This window comes from Taurulus bubalis (genome assembly GCF_910589615.1).
Source record: "Taurulus bubalis genome assembly, chromosome: 8".
NCBI classification, from domain to species: domain Eukaryota; kingdom Metazoa; phylum Chordata; class Actinopteri; order Perciformes; family Cottidae; genus Taurulus; species Taurulus bubalis.
This window is the reverse complement of record NC_136596.1, coordinates 16,649,806-16,669,616: the sequence shown is the minus strand read 5'-3', so window position 1 is coordinate 16,669,616 and position 19,811 is coordinate 16,649,806. Positions and strand designations below refer to the sequence as shown.

At 41.6% G+C, this 19,811-nt stretch overlaps 1 protein-coding gene across 1 annotated transcript in view; it reads right to left on the bottom strand.

The window, feature by feature from the left end:
• The window catches only part of LOC306740530 (transmembrane protein 132C), a gene marked incomplete at both ends in the record, with an annotated part of 127,356 nt that overhangs the window by 18,264 nt on the left and 89,281 nt on the right, over positions 1 to 19,811 (bottom strand). The window contains one exon of the mRNA XM_079222713.1: positions 12,957 to 13,143. Within this exon, the coding sequence (XP_079078839.1) occupies positions 12,957 to 13,143 (187 nt within the window). The remainder of the gene's footprint in view (positions 1 to 12,956; positions 13,144 to 19,811) is intronic.

Here is a 19,811-nt window from a genome sequence, read left to right as displayed (position 1 = left end):
ACAGGAGCAATCTACAGTGCCTGACTTCCTGTAAGCACATTCATGGGTATCCCATTGTCACCAGGAAAGAACACACAATTTGTACACTGCCCTCTTAACTCAGTTTCTAAACACTTCCCCTTGTGTTTGTGAGCGAGAAAAAGAAGGATTAAGTTTGGTTGAAAGGAGCCTGGTCGTTTGTAAGCATCAATTACTGAGACCAGTCAGCTTTGGAGTGAAATGATTATTAGTTGAGGCAAGAGATAGCTATGAATCACAAAAAAACACTTAATCTTCAAATGGCTTTTCATTACAATTTTATAGACTGTAAAAAGTGTTGTATAGCAATATAACCGCCCCTCTTCCTTTCCCTGTGCCTCTGACTTTGATTCAATTCCCCTTAAAATCGAGTGTTGCTGTAAATTAATTCTGTGTCTGCTGGGATTCCTCCATTTCCAGAGGGTCATCTATAATACATGATGGGGTAAATGGTTGGGACCTGGTGAAAGCGGAGGCTAGTGTTATATTACAGCAGCTGGAGATGACCCAGCAGGTTGAGAGCATCAGAGAGCAGAGCTTGGCGGTAATAGGCCGCAGCGGGATCCCACAGTGATGCATCAATGGTCCAACACTCAGGTAGACAGCGCAATTAAACACAGAATGGAGACCTGCAGCATTACTCGACTGAATATCTTACAGTTTCGTGTGAAAGAAGACATTTGGGAAACTGGAAAAATGACCCGATGAGAGTTTCTGTTATGGTCAGAGATTAATGAGTTTCTTACATGAGACGCCAGCTATTGAAAAGGGGAATATGACCAAAATGTATTCAACAATTAGTTATGTAGCTGCTTTGTTTTTATGTTCCTTATTTATAGAACATTAAAAGGTGCAACAAGTAGCAATTTGTGTTTCTCAGGTATATTGCCTGCAGGATGTAACGGTGTTACTAAATGCCCCGTTCTCTTCTGTCATGTGGGAATTTACTCCAAAAAGGATTTAAAAAAACAATAGTAATCCTTGATAACATCTGTGAAACAATATTCAGATGAGGTTCATCAACAGGTAGGTTGATTTAAACAGCCTGAGTAGAAGATACATGATGCAGATGTGTTGCAAAGTAAACACATCTTTTCATTTTCTGTCATAAAGCATTCTCCCTTTGTATCAAATAACAATCAATAATAACAAAATCCCACAACATTTAAATTGCAGTTTGGTCAGTGCCTGTTGGTAGTGTCCTCATTTTGGTCACAAGTACTGTCTATTATTTACTGCTAAAGTGGCAGTGGTTATTATTATATTATTATATTCTTTAGAAGTGCAATTGGATTAAATTGCTTACACAACATCATGACTACTGACCAACAAAGTGCACAGTGGAGTATATTGCTTTTTATTTTTTGGGGCAATAGGCTCTTTAAATAGAATAGTAGGCATTGTCTTTACAAGAGCCATAAAACCATAATTATTTTAGGGTCACATTTTTGGGTCCCTTTTAGATCAAAAGATATAAGAATATGTAATTATGGACATTAAGGCCTGTCATTCCAGTTTAGATTGTGTTTGTTGGGGATGTATACAGTATTACTGAACTCATTTACAAATAATCAAACAATAACATTCACCACAAAGTTAGCCTGCAGTCCTGGCAGTTCTTCACTATGGCTGATTGGTAATCCAGTGTATCAACGTAACACACTTATCTGAAAATAATGCACACCAAGCAAATGAGTATTCGAGTGGTATCTATGCTATTACATATAAAACCATAAAAATACCTCAATGGGTCATGGTAGGTTTTGTGTTTATATCCTCTGCTTTTCTTTGAAAGTTCACTCCTCATCTGTCATGTTTGGTTTTCTTATCTTTGTGTGTTTTCCCACCTTTGTGATTTCTGCCCCGTCCGGATTAGTTCCTCTTGTGTCTTATCCCTCTGTGCTTCCCCTGTTTCATTGTCAGTTCGTCATAGCTCGTACGGTGCTGTGTTTCACCTATTTTTTAAATGTATTTCTTGTGGTCGGGCCCGGTGGATTAGGTTACTGCCTGTTTCCTGTCTGCCATCGGACATTCAGCGTGTGAAAATGGTTCTTTATTAAATGATTTAATTGTTCCTGCTGCCTCCTCATCCTTTTCCTGCATTGGAGCCCAAACCTGTATTGTTGAAACTAGTAAGTGAAGTAAAAATGAGCATTGAGTCATAATTTACTTGTTTCATCTTTCTGTCCTTAATCTATTTGTGATTCCCTATTGCCATGTATCCTCTTTTGGTTATTTTCTCTTCTCCTGTTAGTATGAATAATAATGATAATGTGTGTACCACTTAACATAGAAATGCTTAAACGAAGAACATGTTGCAGTTGTTTGTGCTTTTCTTACTAGCAAATATGTCCTCAAGTCGCACAGATTTTGTTCAATAATCTGTGGGAGAACTGCCCGTCTGCTTTATCAGGGCTCTCTCTCTCTCGCTCTCTCTCTCTGTGTTAGCATTCAGCACGCTGCTGTGGCTGGTAATGTGTTCTGGGCCGTAATTTCTGCCTGTGTCTCGGTTGGATCTGAAAATAAGTGAGATTTATAGTGTCAGCCTGAGTGACACGGGTAGCATGAGAAGTAGCTAAGCTGCTGCCCGTCCTGCTGTTGCTATTAGCCTCTGCTTCTACCCAGCACTAACACATCCACACTCTGGCCTCGCCATCCTGGCTATACGACAACAAATGAACAGGTCAAGCACAGTGTTGAGTTGGGGATTTTAGAGCCTGCATTATTCATGGTGCAGCCGAGAGAGGGTGGTACACACAGTGTTTATGCTTAGTGTGTATTCCTGTCAGCCCCTTATTGTCGTGGCTGTCCTGAAGCCAACTAGCTCACCAGATGAACTCAAAATCACAAATCTGGGTAGTAAAAACAAAACTATAACCAGTTCATCTAATTTGGTGCTTTTATCATAACAATGAATTCCTCTTTATGATCTTTCTTGCAAAACCATTAAAAGGGGCCGTGAAGTATGCCAATAGTCGCCTACACTGAATGAAATTTTCAGAGTTCTGATAAACATTTTCCTCCTTTGGCGATAAGGCATGCGTACGTGCAAGGAAACGGTAATGGGAGTAGAGGGAAGAAGGAATGATATGCTGTAGACATTAAACGTCACTCAGACAATGTCCTGAAGCTATTAAGCAGACAAAAAGAGGCATGTCCTTTCATCAGCTTCTCTCTCCACATTGTGCAATGCTCAATGTGGCACTTCCTCCCTTCCATTCCAGTGGGCGTTTAATTGGGAAACTAGAAACATGGAGGAGAGTGGGAATAAAGGCCTTGGTAGCACCATGCAGAGCGATACATCACTGCATGACAGCGCATTGAAGTGGTGGGATGGTTGTGTAGCCAACACACTGCCTTTTAATGAGGATCTCTCTCTCTTGCTCCCTTCTTTTCTCTTTCCACTCTTTGTTCGTCCAACAATGAGCCACTTCCTCTCCAGTCTTCCCGTACCCCTTTTCCCTCTCTTCTTCCCGGCTCACTGGATGAAGGTGGCGGCATTACGTGGTGCACAAAGAGCCCATTTCCAGTGACTGGCAGTGCCCTGTAGATGCCCGTCAGAGATCTGATCTGCTCATTACTGTTAGCTGTGGCTGGTAGGGAGAAGACTAACCCGGTGGCTGCTTTGATAGTGGATCCGCGAAGTGACAGTTTAAAAGGAGGGGTAATGGGAGATTATGGAAGCATCATATGCACAGGATAAATGGGTGCAGGCATGTTTGGGGACTACGTTGCCGATTTCCAACGCTCTGGGCACCGGTACCACGGAGGGGTAGCCGACTATCGTTCATTTACACAAACCTCCCGCTTTGGAACAATACAAAGCAGGTTGAAAATCGGGATAGTAATCCTTTCAGTAGCATTATTGAGTGGGCACTTCATTCCCTTTCATACTATATAGTGGAAGTCTACACACACAAAATGTCAGTATGTGAATGAGATGAATTGTTAGGCTGGTTGCTGTTATAGACGAGTGTAGATTACTGATTACTGTTAATCGGGTTTGCTGCCACAGCTCCCTCCATCACAATCTCATCTTAATGTGCTTTTTGTATTGTTCATTGAACACGTGTGTGTATCATAGGAATAGTTTCACATTTTTCAAAATAGCTTCTTTGCTCTCTTGTTGAGAGAATGTCGTTCCACTTTCATATTGGAATGTTAAATATGATTCTACAATGAGCAGCAAAATATCTTAGTTGAGCATAAAGACTGGGAACAAGTGGACACAGCTAGCATGGCCTTGTCCAAAGGTAAAATACAAAACACTACCAGCACCTCTACTGGTAGCTAATTAGATGTTCTCTCTCGTTGGTTTAATTGTTTCAAAAACAAGTGTACAAACATCCATGTTTGTTCTTACAGGGAGTTATTGGCTTTACACATTTTTGGCTGAAGTTTTCCGAGAGTTTCTGCTGGATGCCTGATCATATCATGTTAGTGACAAGTCTCCAGAAAGCAGCTGTATGTTCCAAAATAGATCTCTCCCTTCAAGGGGGAACCAATCTCCCACAGAATCCTCGTTACTGCTCAAATTCTCAGAGGTCCCTTAAAGAGCAGAGCCTTTTCTGCAAAAATCAAAATGTATAACTCCACGCTTTAAATATTCAATACCTTGACTTACTGTAAGTGTATCTGACTGAAATAAAATAATAAACTTCATCTGAATGTCTGACCAGGCCAGTGTGATTGTGAAACAGCATGGTAAGAAAGAGAACATCTGAAGACAAAATGGTTGGCACTGATCCTGAAAAAGTGCAGCAGCATACAATGGATTTAGTGGTGAAATGATTTATGCTGTATTGTTTCCATCAGAAACTTAAAAAGAAGGGCAACCAGTGACGTTTCAAGAACTCTTCATCTGAGCAGCTTGGTCAGTTTTGCATGAGGATTCACACGACAGTTCACTGTATTGATGTTTTAGTCACGTGGAAATGCTCTCAACTGTAAATTATTTATGAGTGCACACGATTTACGGATGAACTTTGACTGTCACAATGACAACGTGCTGACAGGACAAATCCCCCCGCCAAATATTAATTATATTATGCACTGGAAGGATCTATCGTTTAATTTTCAAAAGAGACCTGAAGGGAGGGAGACACCCTCTGGAGTCCAGTGGCCACGAATTGGTCTTCATGCTGAGAAAAGGAGCTTGTGAATAAAACATGGCTGGACGTAGAAATACAATATTTTACGTTTATAGGACAAATCCCCTGCAATCCTCAAGAATACCGTACCTGTAATACATCTAGATCAATGGGTCAGGAGGGAGGAGCGGGCGTCCCTGGTGAATTTAAACAACAGTCAGACTCGGCACCAGAAGAATGAAGGTCAGGCACCAGCTCTGTGCTCACCTAGAGATGAGTGAAAGAGCAGCAGGGACTCAGGGGAGGGAGCTGGCGGGGACTTTGACTGAGGCTGGCGCCGGTACTGTGATGTCTCACTGGTGCCCCTGCTGTTTGCCCATTGAGTCGGGGCCCGAAGGCTGTAAGGCCAGGAAACAAACCTGCCTCCGCCAGTTTGCTCAATTTCAGGCCAATATCTATCACATTGAGCCGATCGATGAAGAGTTCTTCACCAACGGCTAACCATGCCTGCGAGAGATGACCTCCTGATCTCTGTTCAGATTTCTTCACCCAGTTGTGATTGAGATCCATACTGGCAGCTTAGCTTGACTTAGCTTGGCTTAGCTGCCCTCTGGACACAGACCTCTCTCAGCAGACACAAAGGTCAGCTCCACTGTAGAGTCCATTACCGCAAAAAAGAAAGAAATACACATTCCTCTCAAACCTCAATGTGCCAAGATTAAAGTCAGAACGACTAGCACTTGGCCAGAGAGTGAAGTGGGATGTTAACAATTATGGGGAGATGTGAGATATGGATGTGTGCAGACCCTGTCACAAGGAGATTGATCTGTCAGTCCGGATCCCGCCCTTCACTTTGTTGCTGCATTTCCTGTCTTGCTATACAAACTATTTTCACCATAACTGAAAGGGTGAGGGGCACAAAGAGGCTTCCAGCGGGCAACTGTGGTTCAGTGGTAAGCAGGGTCGTCCTTCAATCAGAGGATCGGTGGTTCGATCCTTTGATTGCGCACGTTGATGTGTCCTTGGGCAAGACACTTAACACCCAAATTGCTCCCGTAGCTGTGCCAACTTTGTATAATTGTTAGTTAGATGGCCCCTTAGCTCCTGCCATTAGTGTATGAATGGTTTTGAATGGGTGAATGATGACAAGTAGTGGTAAAGCGCTTTGAGTGGTCGGAAGAATAGCCTAGCACTTTACAAGTACAGGGCCATTTACAGTGACGGGGATGAAGGTTCACAGCATTATATTAGAGAAACTAGAATATAAGTGGTTCAGGGTCAGGTCTTCAGCATTTTCTGTTAGCAAAGGAAAATACACTTTTACACAAATGCATCAATCACACAATGCATTGTGGGTCATCGTCGGAGAATGTCAATGGCACAGTAAACAAGTAATTTGACTTCACTGCTTTCAACAGCATTGTGGGATGGTTAGCGTTCTTAAAGGTGACTGATTGTTTTCCGATTGAACCATAATGAGCAAGCTTTGCAAAAATAGTTTCTGCAGCAGTGACTTCCTCTGAATCTCTGATCACATACCGCACAAGGGAGGTTGTGTGGGTTTGTGTTTTAAAAGGTAACAAACCCATCCCACTCACTTTCAATTGCAAAAGCAGTTCAGGGTATATTGTCTTCCTGAGTGACATTGGAGGAATGTCTCAGTGTGCATAAGTGGGATGAAAAAAGTACAGAAGTTCACCCTTTCTCTTTCTCACTTGTCACCTTGAATGCATTCACATTGAAAAAGAGTGCCAGTCATCCTGAGTACCTCATACATCCTGCGATGGCAAAGGTTAAGGAATATGGAAAATGTCAGGGCATAAATAGCCAAGAAGGTCGATCATGTTCTGAAATAAGTGAACATTTGTCACAATCTGTTGTCCTAATTAGCATTACATTTAGTACGTCACATGCATATTGCGGCAGCCTCAATTTGTGCGACCACTTCATCAGCAGGCTCTGAGCTGTAGTAGCTGCTAATGGATTGGTCGCGTGGGGGTCCATCCATCAACCCCTTTTTGTAAACCGTATGATTCATGTGGGAAAAAAAAGCAATATTTTATCCTGTTCCACTAAAACAGCAGGGACCTGCCGCAGAGACCTCAGCATGAGTAGAACTGAGTGGCTGAGGTTATTAGATAACTGAAATCAGGTACTTTCAAGCAAGGTGTACAGTGCATGCTCTTTTTAGTAACAGCTTGTATGATGTTACATGCGTTCATGTGGCATTTCTGCAGGATTAGCTGGCTTATGAGTGCTTGTGTCTGTATGTCTAACTATGTGTTTGATAAATGACTCCCAAGATCTAACTTGTCTGGCTGAGAAGATGTGCATTGCAACAGAGAGAATGGAATCGAAATCGAAAGGAGTAAAATGAAACATTCATTGGAGGATCTTGATAAATGACTTTATCATGTGAGAGCAGAAGTGGCCAGAGAGGGCCAGGGTGATGATGTATTGTTTAACGATACATTGGAGCGGTACGTGAATACAAACGGCTGCTTTCATTTCTCCTCCTCTCTATGCCCGAGAATGCTGGTGTGAGTGAGCACAGTTTGGTGTCTCGGCTGGAACAGGAAGACTGATGAGTCCATATATGATGTATGCCCTGTCCTCCTGCTCCCTCTCCATCACCAGGCATCCAAAGCATGGGTAATGATGATGAGGGCAGCCTGGACAGGAGCGCATTACTTCACGATGGTAAAAAAGATAATGGACCAGCCTCCTACTGTGCTGAGGATTCTGCTCAGGCATCCAATTACTGCCGTTAAGCTCCATCTCAAAATGACCCAAAAAAACACAGATCTTTCACACTTAAATGAAACAGGATGCCAACGAAAGGAGGCGGAGGGTGACAAGGGAGGCGATTAATCTACATTGTTAATATATTAATGTATGTTTGTCTGAAGCAAGCAGAACAATGTAGGCATAGAGAAGAGGTGGGGAAAGATTTGGTGAAGAGAAGACAAGCCAGGACAGGCACGCGCTTTCACAGTCAACAGAAGGAGTTCTGAAGCGTTTCCTCGCTCTAAACTGACTAAAACTTTTGAGTACTCTTTTCATTTTCTGCTTTTGAAATAATTGCTGCATTTGCAGAACTCCTGCTTCGAGGTTTCAAATTGGTGACAAAGTGGTGAGCGGTGCCCTGAGCCCTCCCAATGCAGGTGGGTCTGTGGCAACACGCAGGAGGAGCCCTCTTCAAAGGGAGCAGGGGAAAAAAGAGAGTTTCATCTTTCCAAGCGATGCCGTTGCTTTCTCAGAGGTGTCACCTGCAGCAGAGCCCATCACTTGGCTGGGAAAATGCAATAAAAATACCTTTTTATGATAATCCATTCCAGCAAGGGCGCAGTAATTTAGAACATGACATAAATGTGCCGGGAACAGGTCTGAAGAGCCATTGAAGTAATAGGCCATAAATATGATTAAACCCAAAATAAGCTTCCCGATTGTAATAGCCGTTAGCTTTATTACTTTACAACCTGGTTGTATGATATGGTCAGCTATGATTCCTCATTCAGAAAATGAGATTATTTCTGGTCAAAACATAATTACAGCAGCTTTCCCAATACAACAAAATGCAGTGAGCTTATTATACTAGTGCTAATTGAAGCTGAAACTATCTTCCAGAGCAAAACCAGAGAACTGATGTGCCAACAGATGCCTTCAGCATGCTCTGTGAAGTCGCTTTTTAAAAAAAGGGTATACTTCTGTGTGTCTCCCTCCCTATCTCTAAAAACACCCCCTTCTTCCTCTAAGTCTGGATCTCCTCTGCTGTTCTTTTCATCTTTCTTTCATCAGTAACCTTCATTTAATGTCAACATCACTGATCACAACAATGATCTACTATTGCAAAAGAGTAGTCACCATAACAACACCAAATAAACTATGTTAAAAAGAGCTTTTAGTTCATCTTGACTTGGAGTTACTGCAAAGTACCTACAAAGTCAGCAAGACAATTGTATTCCTTTCAAATTTCCATGAAGCAATACTTTTTATTTTAATAACATTTATTGTCTGTGATCTAATATTGCTAAAATGATCAGTATGACCGTAAACAATGAACATGACATTAGTAAGTACTCACAGCTCCGGTGATGAGCAATGAGTGCAATGCAAGGGAAGCGTAAACGCAGACAGACAGGTGGGTAGGCAGACAGGTGGGTAGTCTGTTCAATCATAACATTCGGGCCAAATGAAATGATTGGACGGGTTTCTTTTTTTGTCAGAGCATTTGATTAATTGATTGCTGTCAGAATGTAATGACATTTCAACAAACTATCAAAAATGTTTTTTTAAAAAGATCATTAATGCTACTTTTAATGTTTAAAGCTTGCCATAAGGGATACATCAATACATTTCATATCAGTTGCTGATTACTGAGTAACCACAGGCTTAGAGATTTCCGCAGAATTGAACATTGCCAGCATCAAACACCATTTGCAAGGCGGCCTTGTGGCTTAAAAAATTGCAACTCTTGCATCCGAGGCCAAAATATATAAAGATCCATTTCCTTTTATAAGGCTTCAACATTTGAACCTAAGAGTAGTGGAAAATGTATTATGGTCAGTTAACTTTTACTCTTTTTTTCTCTCTGGTGTACATCTGAAGAAATCTGGGGAAAGATTACTGCCAACAGTCTGTAGCAGTTATGAGCATTGGACCACTATTCTGCATGGTTTTCCATTATTATATTCTCATGTTGCACGATTGGTTGGACCACTTAACATAATCTGACATCTCTTGCATGAACACTTGGATCACAACAACCACTACATCCCTACTATCAGTGAAGCTAATTATTACTGTGTATGTATATATTCTGTCCGCCCACATTACTTATATTAAGTCTTTGCTACATCTTCGTCTTCACTACTCTATTAGTGACTTCAGGTCTTTGTGCAGAAACTGTTTTTTTTCTATTGGCAAACCTGATTTTGTTTTCTCCTCGAAGCATGGTGGTGATGGTGGAGGGTGATGTGTCTGTATGTGTGTGTGTGTGTGTGTGCGCGTGTGTGTGTGTGCGTGTGTATGTGAGTGTCTGTGTAAGGGGGGTTGACGGCACTGCTCTTACATTACTTTACTTCCTCTTTTCTATCAGTGAGGAGTGTAGCAGGGGGAAGAGAGAGGAACTTATCTGTGGGCCTTTCATGCCACAGTGATCCCGAGTAATCTAATTCAGCCTTCCTCTTTCTCGCTTGTGTGCTTCTCTCATATTGGTGCATGCAGATTGCAAAAGCCTTACATTCTGTCTGTCTGTGTGTGTGTGTGTGTGTGTGTGTGTGTGTGTGTGTGTGTGTGTGTGTGTGTGTGTGTGTGTGCATAAGAGTGAGGGAGAGGGAGAGAGAGAGCGAGAGAGAGAGAGAGAGAGAAAAGTGGACAGAGGGAGACAGACAGAGGTAATGAGTTCTGAATGTTTCTGCATGTATTGTTTGTGTTGTGTGTTTAGTACCAGGGGAAGTTATCTGTATGGGAGAAGCCCTTGGAAGAAGTAGAAAAAGCAAAAGTCTTATGGTGGAGCAAAATAAAATGTAACATAATTATCCCAATCAACATCTTTTCAGTTAAAGTCAGATCATGAAAATGTTTCATGTTTCAAATCCAGCAACACAGGTACATTTCCGTTCTTTACCTGCATAGAAATGTATAAATAAACCTCTGTTTTCACGGGAAACAACTTGGTTAGGCTTTTTTTCGTTGCCTAAACTGGTTTTGTTCAAATTACTAGGAAAAAGCATCTCTTAAGTACGGTTATGTGACAAATAAGTCAACATTGACTTCTGGTTTCACAGAGGTCATGAACAATAGGTTTTTGTTTGACTTCCCTCCCGCTCACTCTGTATGGGTTCATGCAGTCTTTATATTTCCTGGTTTATGATTACATGGATTACATACAAAATTGATTTTGTGGGATATCTACAAATTACAGGGCATTCATTTGCATAGGTATAACTACGGACGCTGTATGAGAACAGCCTGCATGATAGCAGCTGCTTCACTGACAGGTCCAAGAATAGCACATCAAGGAACGGAAGGGACAAATCAAACACACACACACACACACACACCACACACCACACACCACACACACACACACACACACACACACACACACACACACACACACACCACACACCACACACACACACACACACACACACACACACACACACACACACAGTTTTTGTACACATGAAACACTGTTCATCTTTATCTCCTGACAGGCTCCTGCCTAAATTATCCTGGCCCTAATTGATTTTGCCAAGTTTAGCAAATAATTGTAATATCAGGTTAATTGAGATGAATTTTTGTCACTGGGGAAAACAAGTAACATGATTTATAGTTAGCAATTAAAATCCCTTCTACTGTGTAAAACGTAGCAGAATATTAAAAAGCAGACAGTTTCAGGATTGATTGAGGAGTGCCTGTTAGATTTTAAGGCGACGGCACTCGGAGAATTCATTTCAACAGAAGATGGATTTCTTCCTCTGTCTTGCCAAAAAGCCACATTAGTTAATCAAATAAATATTTTATTTCAAATATGATTTTCATTAAGAAGATAACAGCACACTCTAAATTATCTTTATGAGTAAAACCTTTATGAGATAATCATGCATTTCAACTTTTGTGTGGGAGCAAACTATGTATTCTTAGACAACAGCAGGCTGTTGATACATCAGTGCCATGAAAAGAGAGTGAGAGTAGGAATTCGACAATACTGCAGCATTAAACACATTACTTCAATTATCCAGAGAATGGATCAGTGGGTGAGGAAGCGCTGCATTCCTCTGAATCCAGGAACAGCCACCCACATGCATCTATCATCTACACAGCTACAGGCAATACTTAGAGAATAACACTGACACACCAGTCAGGTCTGTATCATGCAGATCACAAGCACTGAAATAGAAATGAAGGCAGTTTGTTTTAGTAATCAGCGCTGATGTGACATCTTGTCTTTCTGTTTAGCCAACACAAATGGATGTTGCTCATTTGTTCAACTGAATGCTCTTGATCTAAATCAGAAGAATTGCCCTCTGGTTCACAAAACAAAGCTCTCTATGATAAGTTATATAGGGGAGTTATAGGAGTTTGGCTTAATCTACACAACAGAGTACCTGCGCCTTGCTGACGGAGACACACAGCTCCAGGCTTACCCTCGGGCCAGAGCCAGACCCTGGACCATCTGAGGCCTGCTTGGAGCTCTCTTCCTGCCATGCTCCTGAACACAGACCCACTTTAGCCTCTGCCTTCTTTATCTAAGCAGCAATGAGTGGAGGAAGTATTCCATATCCTTTACTCAAGGAAAATAAGTAATACTCAAATATAATAGTACTCTGTTAGTTAGTAAATAAAAGTCCTGCCATCAAAATTGTCCTAAAATAAATGTATCAGCAAAATGTACTGAAGTAAATTAAACTGTCTGCAGAATGCTCCCTCTCAGAGTGTTATTGTTACTGATGCATGAGCATGTAAGCAAAACATTGATGTTTGATGTTTCCAAGATGAAATAATATAGCGTTGATAGTGTCAGTGGTATTTATAATTAGTTCTGAATGTTTTGTGTTCTTTCTTTCAAAATAATTGTTCATGTTCGTGTAGAACCAGCATGCTCTTGAGTCATTTTATTTGATAAACTCGTCACGTTTTGCATGTAAATCCTAATCTGAAAAAGTAGCAACTATAGCTGTCAGATCCATGTCAAATACAACATGTCCCTCTCATTCCTGAGTATGTGTTGTTTACTTCCCACTACAGTCCACCACTGCAGAGCCCTAACTGATACACTGCATGTTACTAAATTCTTCATTGACAAGCTGTTGGCATTGAGCTGGAAGTGGCATGACTCACCATGGCCAGGGGCACGATGCCCGCCAGGTCCTCCTGCGCCAGTTGGATCTCTGTCTCAGCCTCTTGTGTGGTGGCACGACTGGCCGGGTACTCCACCTGCCAGGCCATCCAGCGGCTGCCCAACGGCTCAGGAAAGATTTCCATTTTCAGATCCACCTGGAGCACCCTCTGAACTCCCATCTCAGACCTGCCACAGAATAGAAAAAAAGTGCGTCAGAGAACGATCACGCAGATGACTGGACGAAAGTTTGTGCTCGTGAGCTCATTCCACCTGCTGTCTGCTCTAATGACAACAAATAGTAAAGGCTGATGAATGTGTCTGTGGCGGAAATCTATGACATTTTAGCAACTGAAACGCTTCGAAATGTCAAGTCCCTTTGTGTTTGCCTCTGTGGTAAAACCTCTGCTTCATGGAATAATATTGCAGCCCTTTTTCCTTATTCCTCTCACACTTTTCCACATGTGCTGTGCACTGTAAACCAAATCATCTCATGGCTGGTCCTCAGAGCAGTCCAAAGGAATGCTTCACCAGGCGCCACCCCCGCTAAGGTGTTGATGGTCAGGTTTGTCACATGTGACCTTGTTTGATATAGCAGAGCGTAAATATACGACATGCTTTGGCACGATCTACGGCAGGCCCCGAATTAAGTCAGACAAATGGAGAGCGTCGATAATAAAATTTACCATAGCACCATAAGTCTCTGATGCTCAGAGTTTAAATATAGCCTGGAGGCAGGAAAGGTCAGCTTTACACGGGAGCCGGAGGAGATGGGGAATGGCACAAGATCTGTTAGCCGTGTCTTGCGTGTCAAATGGCAGAACTCAGGGCCAATAAATTTCATGCATGGTCTCTGTGGCACAGCGGCACAAAACAGCTTCGTGTAATTCGAACATGGTGAGAGAGGAAGAGACAGAGAATAGGAGAGATGAATAAATTCACTTTGTTCTTTGTTTGGAGAGGAGTTTGTAACATGTCGTAAATATGTTTAAAAAAAGAGGCAGAGCCAGTAAATCAACAGAAACATTGACGAAGAGAGATAATACATATGAGATACATGTGGAAAGACAACACAACAAATGTATATCATCCTAAATTATGAATATGGAAATTAAAACTGCAAAACAATAAATAATGGAAAATGTTGTATCAACTGCACTTGTATTCACAAAGGTCTTTCCACATCATTCTCATATTATTCAGTTTTATTCTGAGAGAATGAATGATTTCTTGCGCGGAAGAGCACAACAACCCAATTTTCACATCTAACAAAGGTGTGTATGAATAATTGACATGACATCCAAATAACTTGTGTCACATTTCATAACAGTGTACCAATCAGAGCACCAAGCCTCTGAAGGCGTAGTAGGACATCATGGACTTACATAACCGTCCCGCAATGCTGTGGGAAAAGACAGATGCTAATCTCAGGCCGGTAATGCCACAAGGTTCATCAGGCAAACAAAGTTAACAGATGATGCGCTGAACGTCCAGAAATAAACCTTTGAGAGCTCCAGAGTCAGCAAGCGTCACACAGGACCTGTGTCATCAGCCCAAATGGCCTACTTTCCACAGCACAGGCCGCTTTTTGCTCTAGCACACATTGCACACTTTGGGCATGCAACAAGACATGCAGGCAGAGCATGAAAGAGATTCCACAGCAGAAAGGTTTGATTACACTACCAAGGAGAGGAGCAAAATTCACATCTTCACAAAGTTAAAGGGCCTCCAGAAAAGACAGAGAAGTTGACTGTTATTAGCTTTTTCTACTCTTCAAAGATGTCGATTATTTCCCTCCTCGCATGATCCAGTTGGCAGAGTTTAATAGCAGCTGTGAATCCTATGAATTTTATGAGGTTTTTTTATTTCTTCATACAATAAAAATACCAACAACAAATGCAGACATGCTGTTAATTCAGCATTTTTGTGACAGAAATATTCATCTTCAAAAGAGGATCTGAAAAGATGACAGCAGCATAAAAACGGTGATGAGTGAAGGGAAGCGGAGAAATAGGATTTTGGAGAAGTGCAAAATTGAGATCAAGAACAAGAGCAATGACATGCAAAGAAATGCAAACTATAATTTCGTCATTCTTTGACTTTGATTAACATGGAAATGAATGGAAGCCATACTCCAGTGTATGGAGAATGTGTGTGTGCTTTAGTAAGAAATCGTGAAAGCTACGACTATAATACAATGTTCATGGTGAAAGTGGATTATTTATTACATGTTTTATGATGAGTCTTAAAAACCAAAGCTGCTGGAGGCTGTATATCTAGCGAGCCAGTAAGTTGTTGAGCAGATGGCAAAAACAAGGAATAATAAACAGACATTTTGGGCTCTTAACCTCATGTAGAAAGTCTGTAAGCAGTCCATTTTTGTCTGCTGTACTCAACCCACATTGACACACGTCATAAAAGGAAACCTGACAGAATCATCTGTGACTCAGACATTGAGTCACAGACATGACTGTAGACACCAGAGTGACATTATGAGCCGACCTCCCCTCTCCACGTCTGCTAATCACATGGCTCGCTGGGGGAAACTGTTCATTTCTGTTACTTCCAGCATGGGGTCTAATTCAATTAGCAACAAAGGGCCCATGGATGTGTGCCACGCAGCTGGTCTCAACCTGATAATTATCTGTAAACTAGCTGTGGTTTGACTACATCTGAGACCAGACGGATGACCGGAGGGCAGCCAAAGGCAATAGAGGAGGGCTCAGTAGATAACAGGCCCTCAAGTTGGAAGCAGCTGGCCCTCTGGCTTCAGAGAGCGAACTGGAGAGGAAACAGGACTTGACAAGGTGCTGCCCGATGACCGCTGACAAAGGACCCACTGGGAATAGCAGAGAGATGGCTGTGAGGATGCTGTTTAGGCATATTCAGGATGCTCATTAATCTCAACAACACTAGCAGATCTGTAGGACATGCAGTGACACACAATGAGACATAAGTGAATAGCTTAGCACCATAATGTATCTGTTTAAGATGCTACATTTAGCATTTTTACACATGACGGTGTAAAGGTAATGTTTGACATGAATAAAAGTAGCAGTTGTGATGACCGGTGACTGTACCTCTCACACTACTGTTAACGGGTAAGCAAATAATGCCCAAAATGTCTAATTACTGCTTTAATCAGATATAATTTGATCTATAAAAAGTCTTCTAAAATGGCCATTACATATTCTCTTTTGTTCCTAAATCTTAAGATATGATATATATCAGAGAACAAAAGCAAGCCCTGATAATTGCTAGAGAATCTTTGGGCATTTTTGCTTGAAAGCAGCCTAAGACGTACCTAATCAAAAATAATTGCATTTATTTTTTGTCTATCAAATTGATTATTGGATTAATAGTTTCAGCTAAAAAGGCCAAGTCATTAGCAGAACGCTTTCAGATTACTCCACTAAGCGTAATAGAGAACCTTTAACTTGGAATAATATTCCTTTCAAAACGTTTCACCAACAAATCCAAACTTTGTTTTTTTAACTTCTCTTCACTAATTGCACAGCGTAGAAAGCTCCTTGCAGGGGTGATTTGGGTCCATCTTAGCTTGATGGAGCATGTAAGACAGCTATTGAATTTAGGCTGCAAGAAGGTTAAAGAAAGATAGATTTAAATGTCAAAACGAATAAACAGAAACAGGATAAAGTTATTGGAGGAATTTCCTTTTTCGCAGATTTCTCTAGAGAAAGAGCTGTAATTGAAAGAGCTTCTATTGTCCCATTATCAAACTCACTGTGTCATTGTGACACTCCTTGTTTAATCTCCCCCTGATGTGATAAGATCCACGTGCCCACTGCTGCACCCAATGCGGATTAAAGAATGAGAGAGAGATAGACAGAGAGGCTTTGTGGGATAGATAAAGTGACATTTTCAGGACAATTTTTTTCTCCATTTTTCAACTTGTACATCAAGTATTCTGGACATGTATCTAACATCAGAACAACATGATGTCTGGCAAAACATTTGCAGCCCAGGCCGGACTTTTGTATGTTTTATATATACGATACATAGAGTAAGATGTAGAGTACATGTCACGAAGGGCAATAACAAACCTCAGCAGAGCAGCACGTCCAACACTGCTGATTCACTGTAACAAGAGAAGTTGAACGGAAACAGAATGGCAGATGAAGATGCATAATGCAGGCTGCTGGAACCAGAGGAGATGCGGTCCACGGCAGTTTGAGGCTGTTATGAATGTGTTTGTGTGTGTGATTGTGTGTATAACTGTGTGTGTGAGCGGGGGGCCTCATGGAAACTCTAAACTACTTGTGGAGGGGAAAAAAATAATCAAATTTGTGGCTTCAGTGGTGCCTGAAAGCAGCACCTTGAAGCTCTGCTGTTCTCATGCTCCATCACCTGGAACAGCAATAAACCAGTCAGGACAATGGAGCCCGGACACACACACATAGCTCCACACACGCACGCACAAATAGCTATGCATACATGTATGTGCATGCACAGGATATACTGTACCCAAGAGCATCCATGCATAATGAATCTCTGCCTGCAAACATTGTGGACCTAATCACTCAATCTAGTTGAAGTTTTCTCAATCTAATATAAACATAATTATATGCAATGTCTTGACTATGAAATATAATAGCATCTACATGTGTTTGCATCTCCACAACACCTTATACTGCATGCCACGATGACATTTTATCAAATGCACAAAGCAGCACATCAGTTTGTAAATTCAAATGTAATATGCAATTGTGTCAACAAGCTCAATTACACCACTGCTATAAAACAGTAGTGCTGCAATGATGAGTAAGTATGCCTCTTTAAGAGACTGAAAAACTATTTCAAATATTTAAATTATACAATTACAAAAAGCTTGATTTTAAGGCTAAAACTTTATTTAATTTTATTTACTTCCATCAATCCATTTTCAACCGCTTATCCGGGGTCGGGTCGCGTGGCAGCAGGTTCAGCAGGCCGACCCAGGCTTCCCTCTCACCTGCAACATTTTCCAGCTCATTCTTGGGGACCCCGAGGCGTTCCAAGGCCAGCCGGGAGATATAATCCCTCCAGCGTGTCCTTGGTCTCCTACCAGTTGGACGTGCCTGGAAAACCTCTAATGGGAGGCGTTCAGGAGGCATCCTGACTAGATGCCCGAACCACCTCAGCTGACTCCTTTCGACACGAAGCTTCGACTCCAAGCTCCCTCCTTATGTCCGAGCTCCTTACCCTATCTCTAAGGCTGAGCCCGGCCACCCTACGGAGGAAGCTCATTTCGGCCGCCTGTATCCGAGATCTCGTTCTTTCGGTTACGACCCAAAGTTCGTGACCATAGGTGAGGGTTGGAACGTAGACCGACCAGAAAATGGAGAGCTTTGCCTTCCGGCTCAGCTCCCTCTTCACCAAGCCGGACCGGTACAGCGCCTGTTTTACAGCTGCAGCCGCACCGATCCGCCTGTCGATCTCCCGCTCCACCTTACCCTCACTTGTGAATAAGACCCCGGGATACTTTAACTCCTTCGCTTGGGGTAGGCAGTTTGTCCCCACCTGGAGGGAGCAATCCACCGGTTTCCCGCAGAGCACCATGGCCTCAGATTTGGAGGTGCTAACTCTCATTTCTCATTTACTTCCATCATCAATTAATCTGCCTATTATTTTCTTGATTAATTGGCAGTGAAAAATGTTGATCACAATTCCTTTCATTCCTGGGTGATGTCCTTGTTTTGATCAGGCCAACATTTCTATACCCAAAGACATTATATATAAAATCTTACTTTTAAGAAGCTGTAACCAGAAAATGTCCGGAATTTTTTGCATAAAAATAACTGAAATTGTTAATTGGTTATCCAAATAGTTACAGTTTTCATTTTCTATTAATCAATTGATTGATTATTCAATCAATTTAACATGCAATTTCATGTTGAAGAGATACATATAACATATAATATATATATAACTCATATAACATATAATATATTCTCATGCAGAATTCATATTTATTAGTGGATTATGTGTCTGATTGATAACATTTTACAACGTCGTACCAATACTATGACATGAATAGAAAGAGTTAATGCTCAAGACTGTTTATAACACACACACAAAAAAAAGGTTATAGCTTGAAGACCATTCAATTCTTTCAGACCACTTCCAACAAGCATCCATCTCAGAGGTCAGAGCATATTTTTAGTCCTGATATCTGAGAAAGGACACAGCGTGAAGCCCAATCTCTCTGCTGGCGGAGCCCTGACCAGAAACCAGAGTCCTTAAGTCAGATTGTCCAGCCATCTGATTAGCCACTCTACAATCTACAAAAAGTATAGAGCTTTGATTTGAAAAGTAAAGAGTAGAACCACTGCATATGGACTGCTGTTTCCATATTGTTTACTTATTACAAAATATATAAAAAAGAAATGATGTTTTAAACTCTTGCAAGTTATGCAGAGGAACTTGAATACAAATCCAGGTATGGTAAGTCCATTAGTATCTTGATATTCCAAAGATCGTTTTCCAGCATGTTTCTGCAAAAGTACAGGAAGGGGGATCAGGGAAGGAGGGAATCCAAAGGGTGGGACGTGGGGATTGCAAGTTTGTGTAGGAGGAAAAGCACCCTCAGATGCCTATAACCAGTCAACCTTTTCAATGTCCATAATAGAAAGGTAGATAGTGACAGGAGGAGAGAAAAAGGTGTAAACTCCCCCTGAAACACTTTCAAATAAAGGGAAGACAGGGATGAGAATAATAGTGATAAATGTCAGTGAAGTGTAGCTGCCTCTGTGGCTTTGGAGGTTCATGGTTGTGCAGCAGCAGAGATATGTACTGGCCACAAGAGAGTTAGAGCCGGATATACGAGAGAGAAATCAGACAAGAATACAGACAATTTC